Source organism: Ochotona princeps, chromosome 18 (assembly GCF_030435755.1).
Source record: "Ochotona princeps isolate mOchPri1 chromosome 18, mOchPri1.hap1, whole genome shotgun sequence".
In the NCBI taxonomy this organism is placed as follows: Eukaryota; Metazoa; Chordata; class Mammalia; order Lagomorpha; family Ochotonidae; genus Ochotona; species Ochotona princeps.
In genome coordinates this window covers 2981860-2997136 of record NC_080849.1, presented here as the reverse complement: position 1 = coordinate 2997136, position 15277 = coordinate 2981860, and the positions used below count along the sequence as shown (strand labels likewise).

Below are 15277 nucleotides of genomic sequence, written 5' to 3'. Positions count from 1 at the left end.
TGTATCAAGGAGTCTTTACTAACCAAGCTCGGTGATAACAGAGCACACTAGAAGTAGCAAATCACGAGTCCATATGGCAATCCAACCAATCATAATCCAACCAAACATAACCCCAAGAGGAACAAATGGTCATTACCCTGAAGTCCATCCATTAAGCTGAAGACCTATGTCCCAGCTTCCCCAACAATAGAAGTTATCCTAAGAGACACGCAACGAATAACCTGGACACACTTACAAAGCTGCAGACACTCACCTTCCCCTGGCTTCTCGGCCCACATTCCATCACTGCTAGGCCTCACCTCTCCTGGAAACTTAAACAAACAAACAAAAAAAATTATCTTATTTTTATTGGAAAGTCAGATATACAGAGAGGAGGAGAGACAAAGAGGAAGATCCTCCGTCTACTGATTCACTCTCCAAGTGGCCGCAGTGGCTGGAACTGCGCTGATCTGAAGCCAGGAGCCTCTTCCAGGTCTCCCACGCAGGTGCAGGGTCCCAAGACTTTGGGCTGTCCTTGACTGCTTTCCCAGGCGACAAGCAGGGAGCCTGGATGGGAAGCAGGGGTGCCAGGATTAGAACCGGTGCCCATATGGGATCCTGGCGTGTGCAAGGCAAGGATTTTAGTCACTAAGCTACTGTGCCAGGCCCTGGAACTCTTGATAGTACACAAATTAGAAATAAAAGCAGCTTCGTATTGCTATCTTTACTATCCCACCCAAGCAGTGAACAGAGGGTGAGAAATGCAGACACACAGGGGCCATGCTGAAGGGACACTGTCCTCAGTCTGTCCTTGGAAAGCCAGAGAACAAGCAGGTACTGGGAAAGCAAGAGCGCCAGAGCTAGGGAGGATCACCACCGAGAGAGAGCCCCTCCCATCGTGGGCCTCTATGGGGCCTTGAGAGGGGCGTGGTTATGCAACAATGCCAATACCGCCCCCTCTGAACTTCCAGGTGAAGTTAGGCGAGCATCACAGGTGGGCAGGAGGGAACACCTAGGTGGTGGGGAATGGCTTCCAAGCTCCTGACCCTGAACTAGCTGCCTACACTACCACAGTTTGAGCAGTGAGAAAAACCTGGCATCTGGGGGTGAAGACAGCCCTTGCCGTTCCGTGGGCTTCTGCCGCGTGGCCTTGGCCATCACAAGGCAGCCTCTTGGGGCTAGGGTGGGAGGGGACACTGTCTGGAACTGGCCAGGTTCAAAGTCTGGACTCTGTTCACCATCTCAGGCCTCGGCCCTGCTGGCGCTGCTGCTGCTGCTAGACGGCAACATGTTCTCCTTGCCTGAGCCACCCTCTGGGCCCCTGGAGAAGATCTTCCAGTACATCGACCTGCATCAGGACGAGTTTGTCCAGGTAGGAGAAGCTGTGCTGACCAGGGGTGCCTCATGCCGGACTCTGGGCCTTCAGGGATCTGCCAGAGACCACTGTTGGCTGGGAGAGGTGCACCCCCTCGGCTGACAACTGAATCCCCTTCCAGTGGCCTGAGTCCTTACCAAATTAAAATCACAGGCCTGTGTCAGCTTGCCTCCCTGGGCAGCCCTGCTCACAGGAGGGACTCCCCAGCAGGATCCCCCCGAGATTCTGCTCACACCACTGGTCCAGCTCCTGACCCCAACACCGCAGCCCCTCTCCAGCCTCCCTCTTCAGAGCCCTTCCCAGGGGCTCCCTACCCTGAGGCCCCAGCAGAGCTAAGACGCTGGAGATGGAGTGAAGTTCAATGCTAGCCTCCTGTGCGACAAGACCTCCAGCTCCTCCTCCTGATCCTCTGCTTTGTCCCAGTTGAACTTGTGGGAGGAGGGGGAGAGGGGAGCCCCAAACTCCCTGTGAGACTCCTTGCTTGGCCCCTCTGTGGACCCCAGGGTCGTGACACAGTCCTGTCCAGCCTGGGAGGTCCCCGAGGCCTCGCTGGATGCTGGGCTCTGGGCCCAGCACCATCTGGCAATGGTGTGCTCATGGGATCCCTCCACCGATTCCAGGAACATTCCTGTGCAAGCAAGCAGAGAGCACAAAGCCAAGGGTGCAGGCCCCGGTTCCCACGGCTGAGCAGTGCACAGTCCCTGCTCCTGCTTGAGAACTGGCGTGATGCAATGGCCGCAGGGGCCAGGAGAGCTGGTGGGCTGGGCCGGGCTGGGTTGGGCTGGGCAGGGCCGGGCAGGGTTGGGCAGGGTTGGGCAGGGTTGGGCAGGGTTGGGCAGAGTTGGGCAGGGATGGGCAGGGATGGGCAGGGTTGAGCAGGGCCGGGCAGGGTTGGGCAGGGTTGGGCAGGGATGGGCAGGAATGGGCAGGGCCGGGCAGGGTTGGGCAGGGTTGGGCAGGGTTGGGCAGGGCCGGGCAGGGTTGGGCAGGGATGGGCAGGGCCGGGCAGGGATGGGCAGGGCTGGCCGTCAGGATTGTGTGCTTCCTTCCATTTCCCCCAGATGCTTTCAATTCAGGGAGGACCCAGTTGCACCTGCTCTAAAAATCTAGCTTAAAGAATAACAATGACTGAGGACTGGGGTTGGAGAGCACCTGCCACCTCCCAGGAGCTGAGGCTTGCCACTGTTTGCGAGCCTGCAGCCATTGCCCCCAGACGGGTGGGCATTTCTCTCACCTGTTCCGTCTCGTCTTCTGAATTACCACGTGACTCTTGCCTCCCGTTAGGCCCCAGGACCCCAGCCACTGGAGGGGGATTGTGGACCCCTGAGCTCACGTGCCCCCCTGGAGATAATCCCATGTCCTCTCCTGTCCTTGCAGACCCTCAGGGAGTGGGTGGCCGTGGAGAGTGATTCTATCCAACCGGTGCCTCGTCTCAGGCAAGAGCTCCTGCGGATGATGACCATGGCTGCAGACCGGCTCCAGCACCTGGGAGCCAGCGTACAGTGCGTGGACCTGGGCTCTCAGGAGGTGCTACCAGTCTCGCTCGTACTGTGGGGCTGCCTCTTCTGTGCATGTGGGCCATGTCTTCCCGGGGGCATGGCAGGAGGACCTTTCCCTGGCACTCAACCACTGCTTTACCCTCGGGCACCCCTGGTTCCCAGGGGCCTACCAGGACCCAATGCCATTATTAGGAGCCGGTGGGGGACGTCAGCAAGGCCAACTGATTTTGAAAGTCCTGCTACCCGGTTGCCGTTGTACTATTTGTGCAGACGCGATCAGAATTTCTCCCAAATTCTTCTTTCCGATGAATGTCTCTACTTCTTTCTCCATGGCATTTTAAAAATTTAACAAAAATATTTATTTTATTTGAAATCCATAGTTACAGAGATACAGAGAAAGAGAGATTTTCACTGCTGATTCACTCCCCAGCAAGGGAAGCCAGGAACCAGGTACTCCATCTGGGTTTCCCACATGAGGGCAGGGACCCAAACAGTTGGACCATGTCTGTTGCTCTCCTAGGTGCATTAGCAGGGAGCTGAATCTGAAGCGGAGCAGCCAGGGCTTGAACTGGTAACCATATGGGTGGTGTGCTGCAGGCTGCAGCTTAATATGCTGTGCCACAGTGCCAGCCGGAGCAATGCGTTCTTGAGTCAGAACCTGTCCCCCTCCCCACAGTGCTGCTGCTTAGACGTCAGCCTAGAGTCTCTGTTCCTCCAGTTTCAGCCAGTTGAGATGTGGGTTCTTGTGCAGGAGCATGTTCAAACACCCTATGTAGGGCCAACCCATGGAAGAGTTTCAGTCTGCCACGTTTTATGTTCTAATCAGTGTTCTAGGGCTGTGAAGCCCGAGGTGAGCTGAGGCCGGGCCTCCTGCTCCCCAGGCCAGGTCCAGGTCTCCTGACTCTGGGTCAGCATGACCACTTCCCTCTGCAGTTGCCTGGAGGACAGAGTCTTCCGATCCCACCCGTCATACTGGCTGAGCTGGGCACTGACCCCAAGAAGCCCACCGTGTGCTTCTACGGCCACCTGGACGTGCAGCCGGCTAAGCGGGAGGACGGGTGGCACACAGACCCATACTCACTGACGGAGGTGGACGGTGAGTGGCCCGTGTTCTTCAGCACCCGGCTCATGGTGGCAGGGCTCACTGCTGGGTAGCATGGACCCTGCCCTCAGACTCCAGATGAAACCACAAGGCCATGTAGGGATCTGCCCAGCGGCTCCTTCCTTGCCCGAAGTGATGATCAACTCTGTGTCCCCCAGTGGGGGTTCTCGGGTTGTCAGGAAGCTGGAGCTGGGAGCTGGGGACTCTATCCAGCTGTCCTGCGTGGACAGCAGGAACGGCCGGCTGCTTGAGCCAACATTGTAGCTCTCGCTTTGGGACTGTGGGCCTCCCCGCTGGCATCTTACCTGCCAGGTTAGACCCCTGCCCTGTATCTTTTTCTTCTTAAAAACACCAACAGTAATTCATATTTTACAAAGAACAGAGGAAGGAGGGCTCACAGATGAAGGGCTCTTCTATCCTGCAGTGGAGAGTAAACATGCAGCCAGGGCCTCGGAGCTGCGTCCTTGGGTCTCTCCAGCGAACGTGACTGCAAAGCACCATGGGGCCCTGTTTCACGTGGGTTTTGTTGGCTGGCTCTTGGCTACTCCAGCTGGATAAAGAGATCGCTGCTGGTGGCTTCAGAGCAAGGGCTGTGTCGGGGCCAGAGAACACACGCTCAGATGTGATGCTCAGCACTTGTCTGGCTCACTCGGTGTGGTAGGGTGTCCACCTGCTTTTGAACATTCTTCTCCTGCCTCTGCAGGGAAACTTTATGGCCGTGGAGCTACAGACAACAAGGGGCCTGTCTTGGCTTACATCCATGCTGTGAGCACCTTCCAAGCCCTGGAGCAAGTAGGTGGCTATGCTGGTGGGGCTGGGCCGGGGACAGGATGATGGCCTTGCAGCTGATGATCTCAGATATACCCAGAGCGCTTACCCAGGGTGACCCTCTGGGGACACTTGTCCCGCTCCGACCATGGCTTCCTGTCCACACTGACAACCACGTGAAAGCACGAAACACCACAACCTTTAGCTGGTTTGCTGTGACTCATGTGTTTTTCATTTTTAGAGATTTATTTATATTTTTATTTGAAAGGGATATTTACAGAGAGAGACAAAGAGAGCTTCTATCTGCTGGATCACTCCCCAAATGGCTGCATCAACCACAGCTGAGCTGCTCTGAGCCAGGAGGCAAGAGTGTTCTTCCTGACTCCCACATGGGTGCAGAGTCCCGAGGACTTGGGTCACCCTCCGCTGCTTTCCCAGGCCACAAGCAGGGAGCTAGATGGGAAGCAGAGCAGCCAGGACATGAACCAGTGCCCCTGTGGGATGCGGTCTTGCAGGCAAAGGGTTAGCCTGTTGAGCTACTCATTGCCCATAACTTGTGTTTTTACACTTGATCTTAGTCGAAAGGTCGAGCAGTGACATAACTGTATTTCTTAAAACTCCTCATGCTCGTTCTCTTGTTTCTTACTTAGCACACAGCAGGACTCTGTCAGCTGAGACACACATTCCAGATCTGTACTGATTACTTGGCACATGACCAAGATGGAGTGCTGCTACAGGCAGTTACAGTGAGCAGAGGGAGAGGAGGAAAGAGAGAACGTACAGGCTTAAGAGAAAAAACAACCAAAACCAAAAACCTATAGTAGTTCTAGCTTCTCTCATCCTGCCTGGATTGTAGCAATCACGCGCTCTTAACACTGGCCATTTAAGAAGCAAATAGGTCTCCTTTGCTGGCTTCATGTTGCCACCCATTGGCAAGCTCCCTGCCCAGCCTGCTTCCTGTTGATCTGGACAGAGGTTTGGGGAGCAGAAAACCCTTGCAGGTCTGAAAAAATTTCTGCTCTCAGTATATCTACCACCCCGTCCAGGGGGATTGGGGGTAGACAAGAGTAGGAGTTAGTCCTGGGGTGCCATCTCCATGGCCAGCCCCACTGGAGGCTTCCAACATCCGTCATTGTGGGTGTCGCCCCAGGATCCTCAGGAGTACAGGCTTGGACTCTGGCAGCATTACTGGCACATCAAATGCCATGGGCTTGTCTATCAGCACTTTGCTTTCTGGACACACACAGCTCAGAAGGGGGGGCGGCTGCACCAACTTCACTCTTTATCTAGGAAGGGAGTTCTGGCTGGGTCCTGCCAACTCCTGCCAAGTTCACCCAGCTAAACAGGCTTCGACCATTTGATTGGGCCTGAGGGTCCCAGTCTCCCACTTTCTCTCCATCTCTCCCTCTCTTCCTTTTTCTTTCTCTCTTCCCTTCCCTCCATCTTTCCCCCCAACTGGGGTAAATATTAACAAAAAACTCCTGTATAAATTCCAGGTTTGTTTTACTCCTGAAAGTTACAGAATGACAGCAGAATAAGGCTCATTTCACTCAGCCCAGTCAGCTCACGGTGCTGGGTCTGCTTTCCCATCTGTGAGTGCGCAATGATGACGTTTCCCACAAGCGCTCCTGAGATCAACCAAAAGTGGGATGGCCAGGTCTTCCGCCAGCCCTGTTTTCTGCCGGCCCCAGCCCCTTCATGGGGGTTGGTTTTTTTTTGCTCTGTGCCCCTACATCTCTCTTCCTCCCTGCAGGCCTGATCTACAGAGAATGTGAGCATGTTAACCTCATTTTACAGAGAAGTGGCTGTCCAGAGGTGACTCCTGGGTAACGAAGCAGAGTAGAGACTTAAACATAGGCCAGGGCACTTGCTGGCCCAGTCCTCTTCCAACGTGGGTTAGCCAGTGGCTTGGATTGTGAACTTTGTCTGTTTAAAGATTTATTTATTTTTACTTGAAAGTCAGAATTACATACAGAGGGAGATACGGAGAATGAGAGAATGATCTTCCATCTACTGGTTCACTCTCCAAATGGCCTCAACAGCCAGAGATGAGCTGATCCAAAACCAGGAGCCAAGAGCCTCTTCTGGATCTCTTATGTGGGTGCAGGGGCCCAAGGCCTTGGGCCATCCTCTGTTGCTTTCTTAGGTCACAAGCAGAGAGCTGGATGGGAAGTGGAGCAGCCGGCACACAAGCTGGTGTCCATATGGGATGCTGGCACTACAAGTAGAGGATGAGGGTAGGCCACAGTGCCAGCCCATTTATTTACTTCTACTTCAGAGGCAGGAGACATGGAGCAAGAGAGAGAGCTTCCACAGCAGCTAGGGCTAGCCCAGGTCAGAGACAAGAGCCAGGAACTCCGCTCAGGTGTCTTGTGTAGGTGGCAGGGACATAAGGATAGCCCCTGCTGGCTCTCAGGGTCGCATCAGCAGGGAGCTGGCCCCTTGCATCAGCTGGACCAGGACTTGACCCAGCACTTTGACGGGAGCTGTGAGAGCTCCCACGAGTGTCTCAACCACTAGGCCAGATGCCCAGCCTCTGTCCCGATCTCCTCACATGGAATTTGTAAGGAAGCTCTTGGAATTTCCAGGAACTTTTCAGCAACTGTTCGGAAGTTAAATGTTCACAAAGAGCTTGTGATTCTTAAGATTTCAGAAGTTTAGCTCAACTTTCTACAGTGCGCAGGAATGCCGGTGGTACATCTGGGAAAATCCGTATCCCAGAGAGTCCCCCTCCAGCTGGACGCTGGAAGGTCACTTTTCCGGCACCTAATCCTCTCCTCAGCAGTGCTGTTAATCCAGCACAGTCAAGCCCACTCATCAGAGGTGATTAGCATGCCCGTGCAGTGGCGTTTATCTGCATGTAATTACTTTCACAATGATTTCTTCTACACCCACGCTTAGGAAAAGACTTTGACCTCTTTGGAATGTGGCTCTCGAAGATATGGAGTTATGAATTATACAGGCACAAAGAGATCAAACTAAATGGCAGATGAAGCACGTTGTAAAAATTTGAAAGGCGCTGTGCCATGCCCTAATACTAACTGGAGAAAAACTCAAGCTCCATTTTGCTCCAAGATCAAAGCCTTTGAATAAGTTAAAAGGCAGATTGAAATCATTGTTGAAAAATAACAGATCCCTGAAATAAAAATGATTCAGAGGCTTAACAGTCTTTCAAAGAGAAAAGTTCTCATTTATCATGCTCAGAATGATGAGAACAGAAAATGGATTTGTAACTGAGTAACCTTTCCTGCAGAATGCCTTTCTGAGACAAGGCAGGAGGCAGCACTTGCGGCAAATACTGCTAGTTCTGGAGTAATTCCTTCCTCCAGTTGGCCGTAACCACGAAGTTGCTGGGCCCTAATGGAGCATCCACTGGGCATTTCCTTGAGTTCTTTGTAGCCTTAGAGCGGGCGTTGTTGTTGCTGTACAGAGCTATTGGAAAAGTAGATAATGCAAGTGTTGAACATCCATGATGATCCAATGTGTTTATGCTAGACACATGAGCTGGATCTGGGCAGGTGAGTGAGCAGGGATCCCGTATGTCTGCTGTTGGTACAGGGCTTGCCTGTGAATCTCAAATTCATCCTTGAAGGCATGGAGGAGGCAGGATCTGTGGCCCTGGAGGAGCTCATCCGCAGAGAGAAGGAGCGCTTCTTCGCGGGCGTGAACTACATCGTCATTTCCGACAACCTGTGGCTCAGCGGCAGGAAGCCTGCCCTCACCTACGGAACACGGGGAAACGCCTACTTCCTGGTGGAGGTATTCTGAGTGCATTGGGAACAGGGAGAGAGAAAACTCTTCTGAGACCAGCGTTCCCCTGGGACCTTAGCCTGACGTTTGGTGTGGGGGTGGCGGCAGACACACATATGCCTGTGGGCATCCTTTTCAAGAGAGAAATTAGAAGAGTTCTGACTTCGAACTAGGGCCATGGAGTGTGGAGGCTGCCATAGCAGCTCACTGGAGGTGGGGAGACCACCTTGTCAGGTGCTGGGATGCTGGAACATTGCTGTCTCACTGCTCTCAGGACAAGAGACACAATGTTAGCGTCCAGGGTGAAAAGAGGGCTGCTAGCATCACCTAGGCTCCCGGGAGGGACAGCCTTGTGCTGGCCCTGGATTCTGAGGCCTCGTGTCCCACCTTGAATGGGCACCGTGGGGCCCCTCCAGGCTGGGAGGGCATTTTCCAGAAGCCCAGGGTGAAGGGCTTTTCCAGAGACGGGTGCCCAGCAGTATGGGGCGGAGACAGAAGCAGATGCTGGGCAGCAGACGAGCAGCAGGCCAACGAGGGCGTGGTGATTTGGGACACACCTGCTGGACAGTCTTTGGAGATCCAGGGCTTGAGTGGAAGTGCAGAGATGGGAGGGGTGGGGAGAGCAGGGGCCGGTCCGCGGCCGCCCACCTGCACAGGACGGCCGCGGCAGTAAGCCCATCTCCTCTCTGCACCTGTTTGACAGGTGAAGTGCCGAGACCAGGACTTTCATTCAGGAACCTTTGGCGGTATCCTGCATGAACCCATGGCTGACTTGGTTGCTCTTCTTGGTAATGCCTTCTTTCATTTCACATTTTAACGCATCAAAGTGTCTAGTAAAACAGCTGTTTTATTTCTTTTTTGAAAGGAAAGGTGGGGAGAGGGAGAGGGAGAGAGAGAACAAGAGAATTCCCACCCACTCATTTCCTACCCAAATGCCCACAATGGTGGGGACTGAGCTGGGCCTGGAGCTGGCAGTCTAGACTGCAATCCAGGCCTCCGTGCAGATGGCAGGAACCTGATTCCCTGAGCTCTCGCCACTGCTTCTAGCATCTGCATTAGCTGGAAGCAGGGGGCAGGGCTGGAGCCAGGTTTGGTTTTGAGATTTATTTATTTGAAATGCAGTTACAGGGGGAGAGGGAAAGAAAGAGTGAGTGGGTGAATGAGAGAGAGATCTTCCATGTGCTGGTTCAACCCCAAATGATTGCAATAGCTAAAACTGGGTCCATTTGGAGCTAGAAACTAGGAGCTTCATCTGGGTTTTCCCCATGGGTGTGGGAGCCCAGGCACTTGAACTTGTTCTACTGCTTTCCCAGGCACATCAGCAGGGCCCTCCATGGCTTTCCAAGGCCATTAGCAAGAAATGGAACAGCTGGGATATGAATTCACACCCATTTGGGATGCTGGCAGCACATGGAAGCCATGTGCTTGCTGATACCAACCTATTGGTGTTGAGGAGGTGGGGTGCTAGAGGGTGGCCTCGCAGGGAGCTGCTGTGACGGGCTGATTGCTGCAGCTTCTGATGCCCAGCGGCCTCTGCCCTCAGCAGAGCAGTGGGGAGGCCTAATGCACATGTGTGCATATGTACAGCATATATGTATATAAGATTTATTTATTGGAAAGACAGATTTTACAGAGAGAAGGAGAGAGAAGATCTTCTGTCCACTGGTTCACTCCCCACGGGACCGTGTTCTATGTGTATCTCAGGCAGCCTGGTGAACTCCTCTGGTCACATTCTCATTCCTGGGATCTATGACTCCGTGGCTCCACTCCCAGAAGACGAAAAGGCAACATATGAAGCCATTGAGCTGGACCTGGAGGAGTACTGCAGCAGCAGCCAGGTGGAGAGGTTCCTGTTTGATACCAAGGTAGGGCCATAAGCTGACGGAGGATGCAGGCTGGGAGGGACGCGACACAACTGCCCTCAGCTCAGGTGGGACTGCTGTGCCCCCCAGAGCCCAGAGCAGATGCTCTTAGGCAGGTGTCAACATCCACACCCACTTCCCGGAGGGGCTCGGGGGCGCTGCCCTGAGAGCGCTTGCTCACTCCCTAGCTTCGTTCTTGCACCATAGTTTGACTTTTCTTGTACGTCATACCTGCCGTCAGCCAGGGAGTTTGAAGACTGAGAAGTGTCTGAGGTTGACCCAGCCACATGACCCCTAAATGTTCATTTTTCCCTGACAGATCTAAGAACCTCTGGATAAAAGCGCTCATTCTAGCCAATGTTTTCCCCTTTTTTTCCCGCACCTTCCTTTGTGCAATGCTTCCCTGATCTCATGTTGGGTAGCTGTGGCAGATTCCGGAGACACTGCCAAGGCTGAGGGAAATCACACTGAGAGGAAATGACAGGGCTCATAGGGCGACAGCTGGTTCTGCCTGCAGCCTAGCTCGCTCCCCGATATGAGAGAAACCTGGACAAACGCCCTCGAGTGTTTCTGATCTTCCGCCTCAGGTGGCACAAGTTATCACTGAGTGACTGGGGGCCGAAAGCTGTAACTGAGCACACGTTTCGAAAGGCCCCCGTGCCAGCTGTTAGCCGCATAGCACACACCAAGCAGGGCACTGGCTGCCGGCAGTGGTTCAGGCAAAGGCAGGCCGAAGGACGGCGGGCACCAGGGCAGACATGCTGGGTTGCCACAGCAGGCTTATCTTGCATTGCTCGTCTTAGACAGCAATTCACTTTCTGTGCTATTTATCCCAGGTATGGGGGTCCATGGTAGGAGCTCAACTGCGTTTTGACTCGACCTTCTTTGGGTGCTTTTCCTGTAGGAGGAAATCTTAATGCACTTGTGGAGGTACCCGAGTCTTTCCATTCATGGGATCGAGGGTGCGTTTGATGAGCCCGGAGCGAAAACAGTCATCCCTGGCCGAGTTGTAGGAAAGTTTTCCATCCGCTTAGTTCCTCACATGAATGTGTCCATGGTGGAAAAACAGGTAACAAACATCTGCCTTGTTTCGCCTGGCAGTCCCGTTTTGAGGCCTCCGTTGTCACTGTTTCATGGGCAGTTCAGTTGTTACCACTGTAGTATCGTTTTTCCAGGATGAAAAGAACTGGAACAAATGTCAAAAAACCAATTTCAGCCATAATTGCATTCAGTTATTTTTCCCTCACTGACATGCAGTTCTATAACTAGGTTCATAGCTGTTTGGTGTTGGATGATGAGAGATGTTAAAAAATTACATAGCAGCTCTGAAAAGCAAGACGGGCTCTGTGTGTGAGGGAGAGGTGAATGCCTGCATGTGGACACTGACAGTGCTATGTGTCCAAATTATCAACCCATCAGCTTTTGACCTTGAATCAGGGGGAGCAAGATCCTATCCCAACCCACAGCCACCAGCAGAGACCCTCATCCCCTAGGGCTCTTGCGGACAGCGTGTTTTCTGTCTCTGTGTGTCGGTGGCTCCTCAGTCTTACTCCTAGCAAGGGTACCTGGGAGCACAGTCCCAGGCACGACACGGGGCTGGATGCCATGGGAGGAAGACCACAGAGCACGCGTCCTCCCCAGGCGGGGACCGCAGCAAAGGAGCACAGCAGAACAGAGGCTCTTGAAGCGAATCTCCTTTGAATTAGCCTGCAATTGCACCCTCATTTTGGAAATTTCCCAAATGCCTTGTGTTGTCTGAACAGTCACCCTGGCCCTAAGCAGCCCACTCAGGCGCTGTCTCGGTGTGGGGCTCACCCTGGCCCCGAGCAGCCCATGTGGACACATTGTCACGATGGGGTTCACCCTGGCCCTGAGTCACCCACACAGGCGCCCTAATGGTGAAGAAGCTGCATTCGAGTGTGTCCAATGCCTCTGTATGTTGGACTCTGCTAAGAATGGAGTGGGCACAGGATTGAGCACTGGAGGCTGACACATAAGAAGCAAGAGCAGGTGTCTCTCCAGCTGGCAGGGGCAGCCCATGTTCTCGGTGTGGAGAGCCTCACTGAGGTGTCAGAAACTGGCAGGGCTAAATCGGTCACAGCAAAAGCCTGACTGGTTGGGATCCCAACGAGCTCCTTGGTGAGGATAATATTCTCTGTGTAATACAGTAATGGGAAGCTCCCTCTTATGGCTTGAAGCGTCTCATTTTAGGTGAAGCAGTATCTTGAAGATGTGTTCTCCAAAAGGAAGAGTTCCAACCGCATGACTGTCTCCATGGTAGTGGGCCTGCCGCCGTGGCTGGCCAATGTTAACGATCCTCAGTATCTTGCAGCAAAGAGAGCCATCAGAACAGGTGGGACTTCAAATGCCAGGGGGAAAACATGCCTTGGTGTGATGTTCCAGACGTGGCCCGAGGCTGCCTGTGGCCAGGCAGAGCCCAGAGGCTCCATGAAGCACCATCTGGGGTTTTCCGCACTGGGCACAGGCATGGACAGAGAATTGATCCAAATCTTAGAGCTAGTTGTACCTTTCTACCTCCTCATGCCAAGTGCTCCCAATTTTGGCATGCGTTTTACCTGGAGAGGTAGGATTGAACAAAGAGGAAGGTATGTTAGGAAGGAAGGCGGACGTGATGCCAGCTGAGGTGGAGCCCCATCGCAAGGTCTTAGTGCTGCCACAGGAATGCCCAGGGCATCTTCGGGTCTCTCGGGTGCGAAGCCAGTCCTAACAACATCCAGTGGCTTTGCAGAACTGGTCAGAGCACTTAAAAAAGGGTAAGGTTATGAAAGACAAGGGAACACTGAGATCAGAAAGGACCAAGGAGAAGCGATAACATGCAACATGGTTCTGGATTAGATCTTGGGCTAGAGAAAGAGAAATTTTGGTAAAACTTGAAATTCTGGATGTAATTAATAATACTGTAACAAATGTAGTTTTTTTTAAAAAAAGGTTTATTTAGGGGCAGTGTTGTGGCTCAGTGGGTTAAGCCACAAAGGGCTGACATCCAATCTGGGTGCCTGTTCAAGGCTCAGCAGCTCCATCTCTGATAATACACCTGGGAAAGCAGTGGAACATGGCCCAAAACACTGCACCCATGTGGGAGATCTGGAAGAAACTCCCATTTTGGTCTGGCCCAACAGTGTTTATATAAGATGTTGGTAACATAAAGGAAGATAGAGCAAGGGAAATATTAGAACTCAGTATCATTGTTCAGCGTTTAAAAATTTGCAATTTTTTAAAAATTTAGTTCAATTGAAATTTTCCTATAAAAATATATTTTAGGAGCTGATAACTGTAAGGAAGGCAGCACGGTTTTCTTCTTATTATTAGTTTCAGACTGAAATTGCATAAGCAGACTTACCCTAGGCACCAAATCTATCTGTGAGTAAAGGAGAGGACAGCGCATGCTGTAGCCGAGGGCTGGTGCCAGGGGTTGCCTCGTCGTCATGACTTTCGTGCCTTCAGTGTTTGGAACAGACCCCGACATGATCCGGGACGGATCAAGCATTCCAATCGCGAGGACGTTCCAGGATATCCTTCAGAAGAGTGTGATGATGCTTCCACTCGGAGCTGTTGATGATGGAGAGCACTCTCAGAATGAGAAGATCAACAGGTGAGGGGCTTGCTGCTGGGGCGTCTCCCCTCGTGGAGGCTGGGAGGCATGGCTGGCAGTCCCTGCAAGAGACAGGGTGGGCACGTGGTCTGGAGTCTTCCTCCTCCTGCGGGGCTCTGGCCTGTGGGGTCAGGGCCTTTTCTTCTGACCCCATCTGAACTTTTGCACTGTCTGCAGAAGCATCATGTTGGGGTCACAACCTCAGCAGAAGAAATTGGCGGGGCTGCAAGAAGGATTTTCAGCAACGTTTGCTGTGTACACTACTAGCAGCTCATACACACCGCCCAAGCCTCCCAGTCTAGTGGGAAACAAAGGCATGTTTGGCTCTGATGTGAGTCAGGTCAATCATTAGGAAAATGGACCTTTTGGATTTGAATCCTGGATTCATTTGCATCTTTTCAGTGATGCAGCCTGCATCACAGGCCACCACCAAGCAACTTCGGTAGTGAGCTGGGAGTGCGTAAATGTTCCACGTTGAGTTTATACTAGAAAATCTTTCTTTAAAGTACATTTTCCCGTCTTCGTTTGAATGGAGGCTGTAACAGAACTCTCTGCGGTTTTCCTTTCGGCAGGTGGAATTACATAGAGGGATCCAAGTTATTTGCCGCCTTTTTCCTGGAGATGGCTAAGCTGCAGTCACAGTGAAGGATTCCAGCTGGATCTGAGCTCCTGGCAGCTCTGCTCTCCGTGTCCCGGACAGGGATTGAATTGAAACAGCTGGGGAATTTTGAGCCACTATAGCATATCTGTTCTTTGTCCATTTTAAAATGTCTTGGGACATTGCAGCCACTGATAAAAGTGTTTTAAAGACGTGGACACTTGCTCCCTGCTGCACCGCTTCATGAAGTCACAGTGAGGTTTGACAAGATGGTTTCCCCATGCCCTGTGGGACCGCCCACGCCTGGATCTGTTCTAATCTTCATCTGAGGGCAGGACCGCCGTTCTGCAGTGGCTGGACTCTCAGTTGGTGACTTGATTGGCGCAGAGGACTCGTCTGCTCCTGGGCTCCCAAGGTGCTCCTGTCTGCGCACGCGCAGCCCACTTGCACTACACTCGCCCTTCATCTTACTGATGGCGGTGTCGGTCTCCACCGCCAGGTCCCGTGATTTCCCCCGGGCTCCTGTTTAGAGGAGTTACTAAAGCCTGGTACTAGATTAACCTCTTGCCTCCACTTAATTTTCTTCCTGCCTCTTGAAAAGTTTTAAAACTGAAGTGATCCATATTCATGTCTTTATGTCATTTGGGATTCTTGTGCAAGGATAACTTTTTTAATATAAATTCATCTCCTGTGGTAGATGCCACTTCATCAGGACCCGGACTGCTGCAAGC

At 52.7% G+C, this 15277-nt stretch overlaps 1 protein-coding gene across 1 annotated transcript; it reads left to right on the top strand.

The window, feature by feature from the left end:
• The first annotated feature begins 920 nt into the window (after positions 1–920).
• On the top strand, positions 921–15211 carry CNDP1 (carnosine dipeptidase 1). The gene is made up of 12 exons (XM_012931454.3): positions 921–950; positions 1226–1351; positions 2732–2881; positions 3787–3949; positions 4659–4747; positions 8282–8482; positions 9177–9261; positions 10178–10338; positions 11240–11404; positions 12547–12688; positions 13801–13948; positions 14521–15211. The coding sequence occupies exons 1-12, from the start codon at positions 921–923 to the stop codon at positions 14591–14593; spliced, it is 1533 nt and encodes a 510-aa protein (XP_012786908.3). The 3' UTR covers positions 14594–15211.
• Positions 15212–15277: the final 66 nt, after the last annotated feature.

Excerpts from the sequence above, each read along its gene's own strand:
- CNDP1 (XM_012931454.3), top strand. The coding sequence starts at position 921 with ATGCCAATACCGCCCCCTCTGAACTTCCAG. Across the intron at positions 1,352-2,731 it reads ATCAGGACGAGTTTGTCCAG|ACCCTCAGGGAGTGGGTGGC; the intron begins GTAGGAGAAGCT and ends CTGTCCTTGCAG. Across the intron at positions 9,262-10,177 it reads TGACTTGGTTGCTCTTCTTG|GCAGCCTGGTGAACTCCTCT; the intron begins GTAATGCCTTCT and ends TGTGTATCTCAG.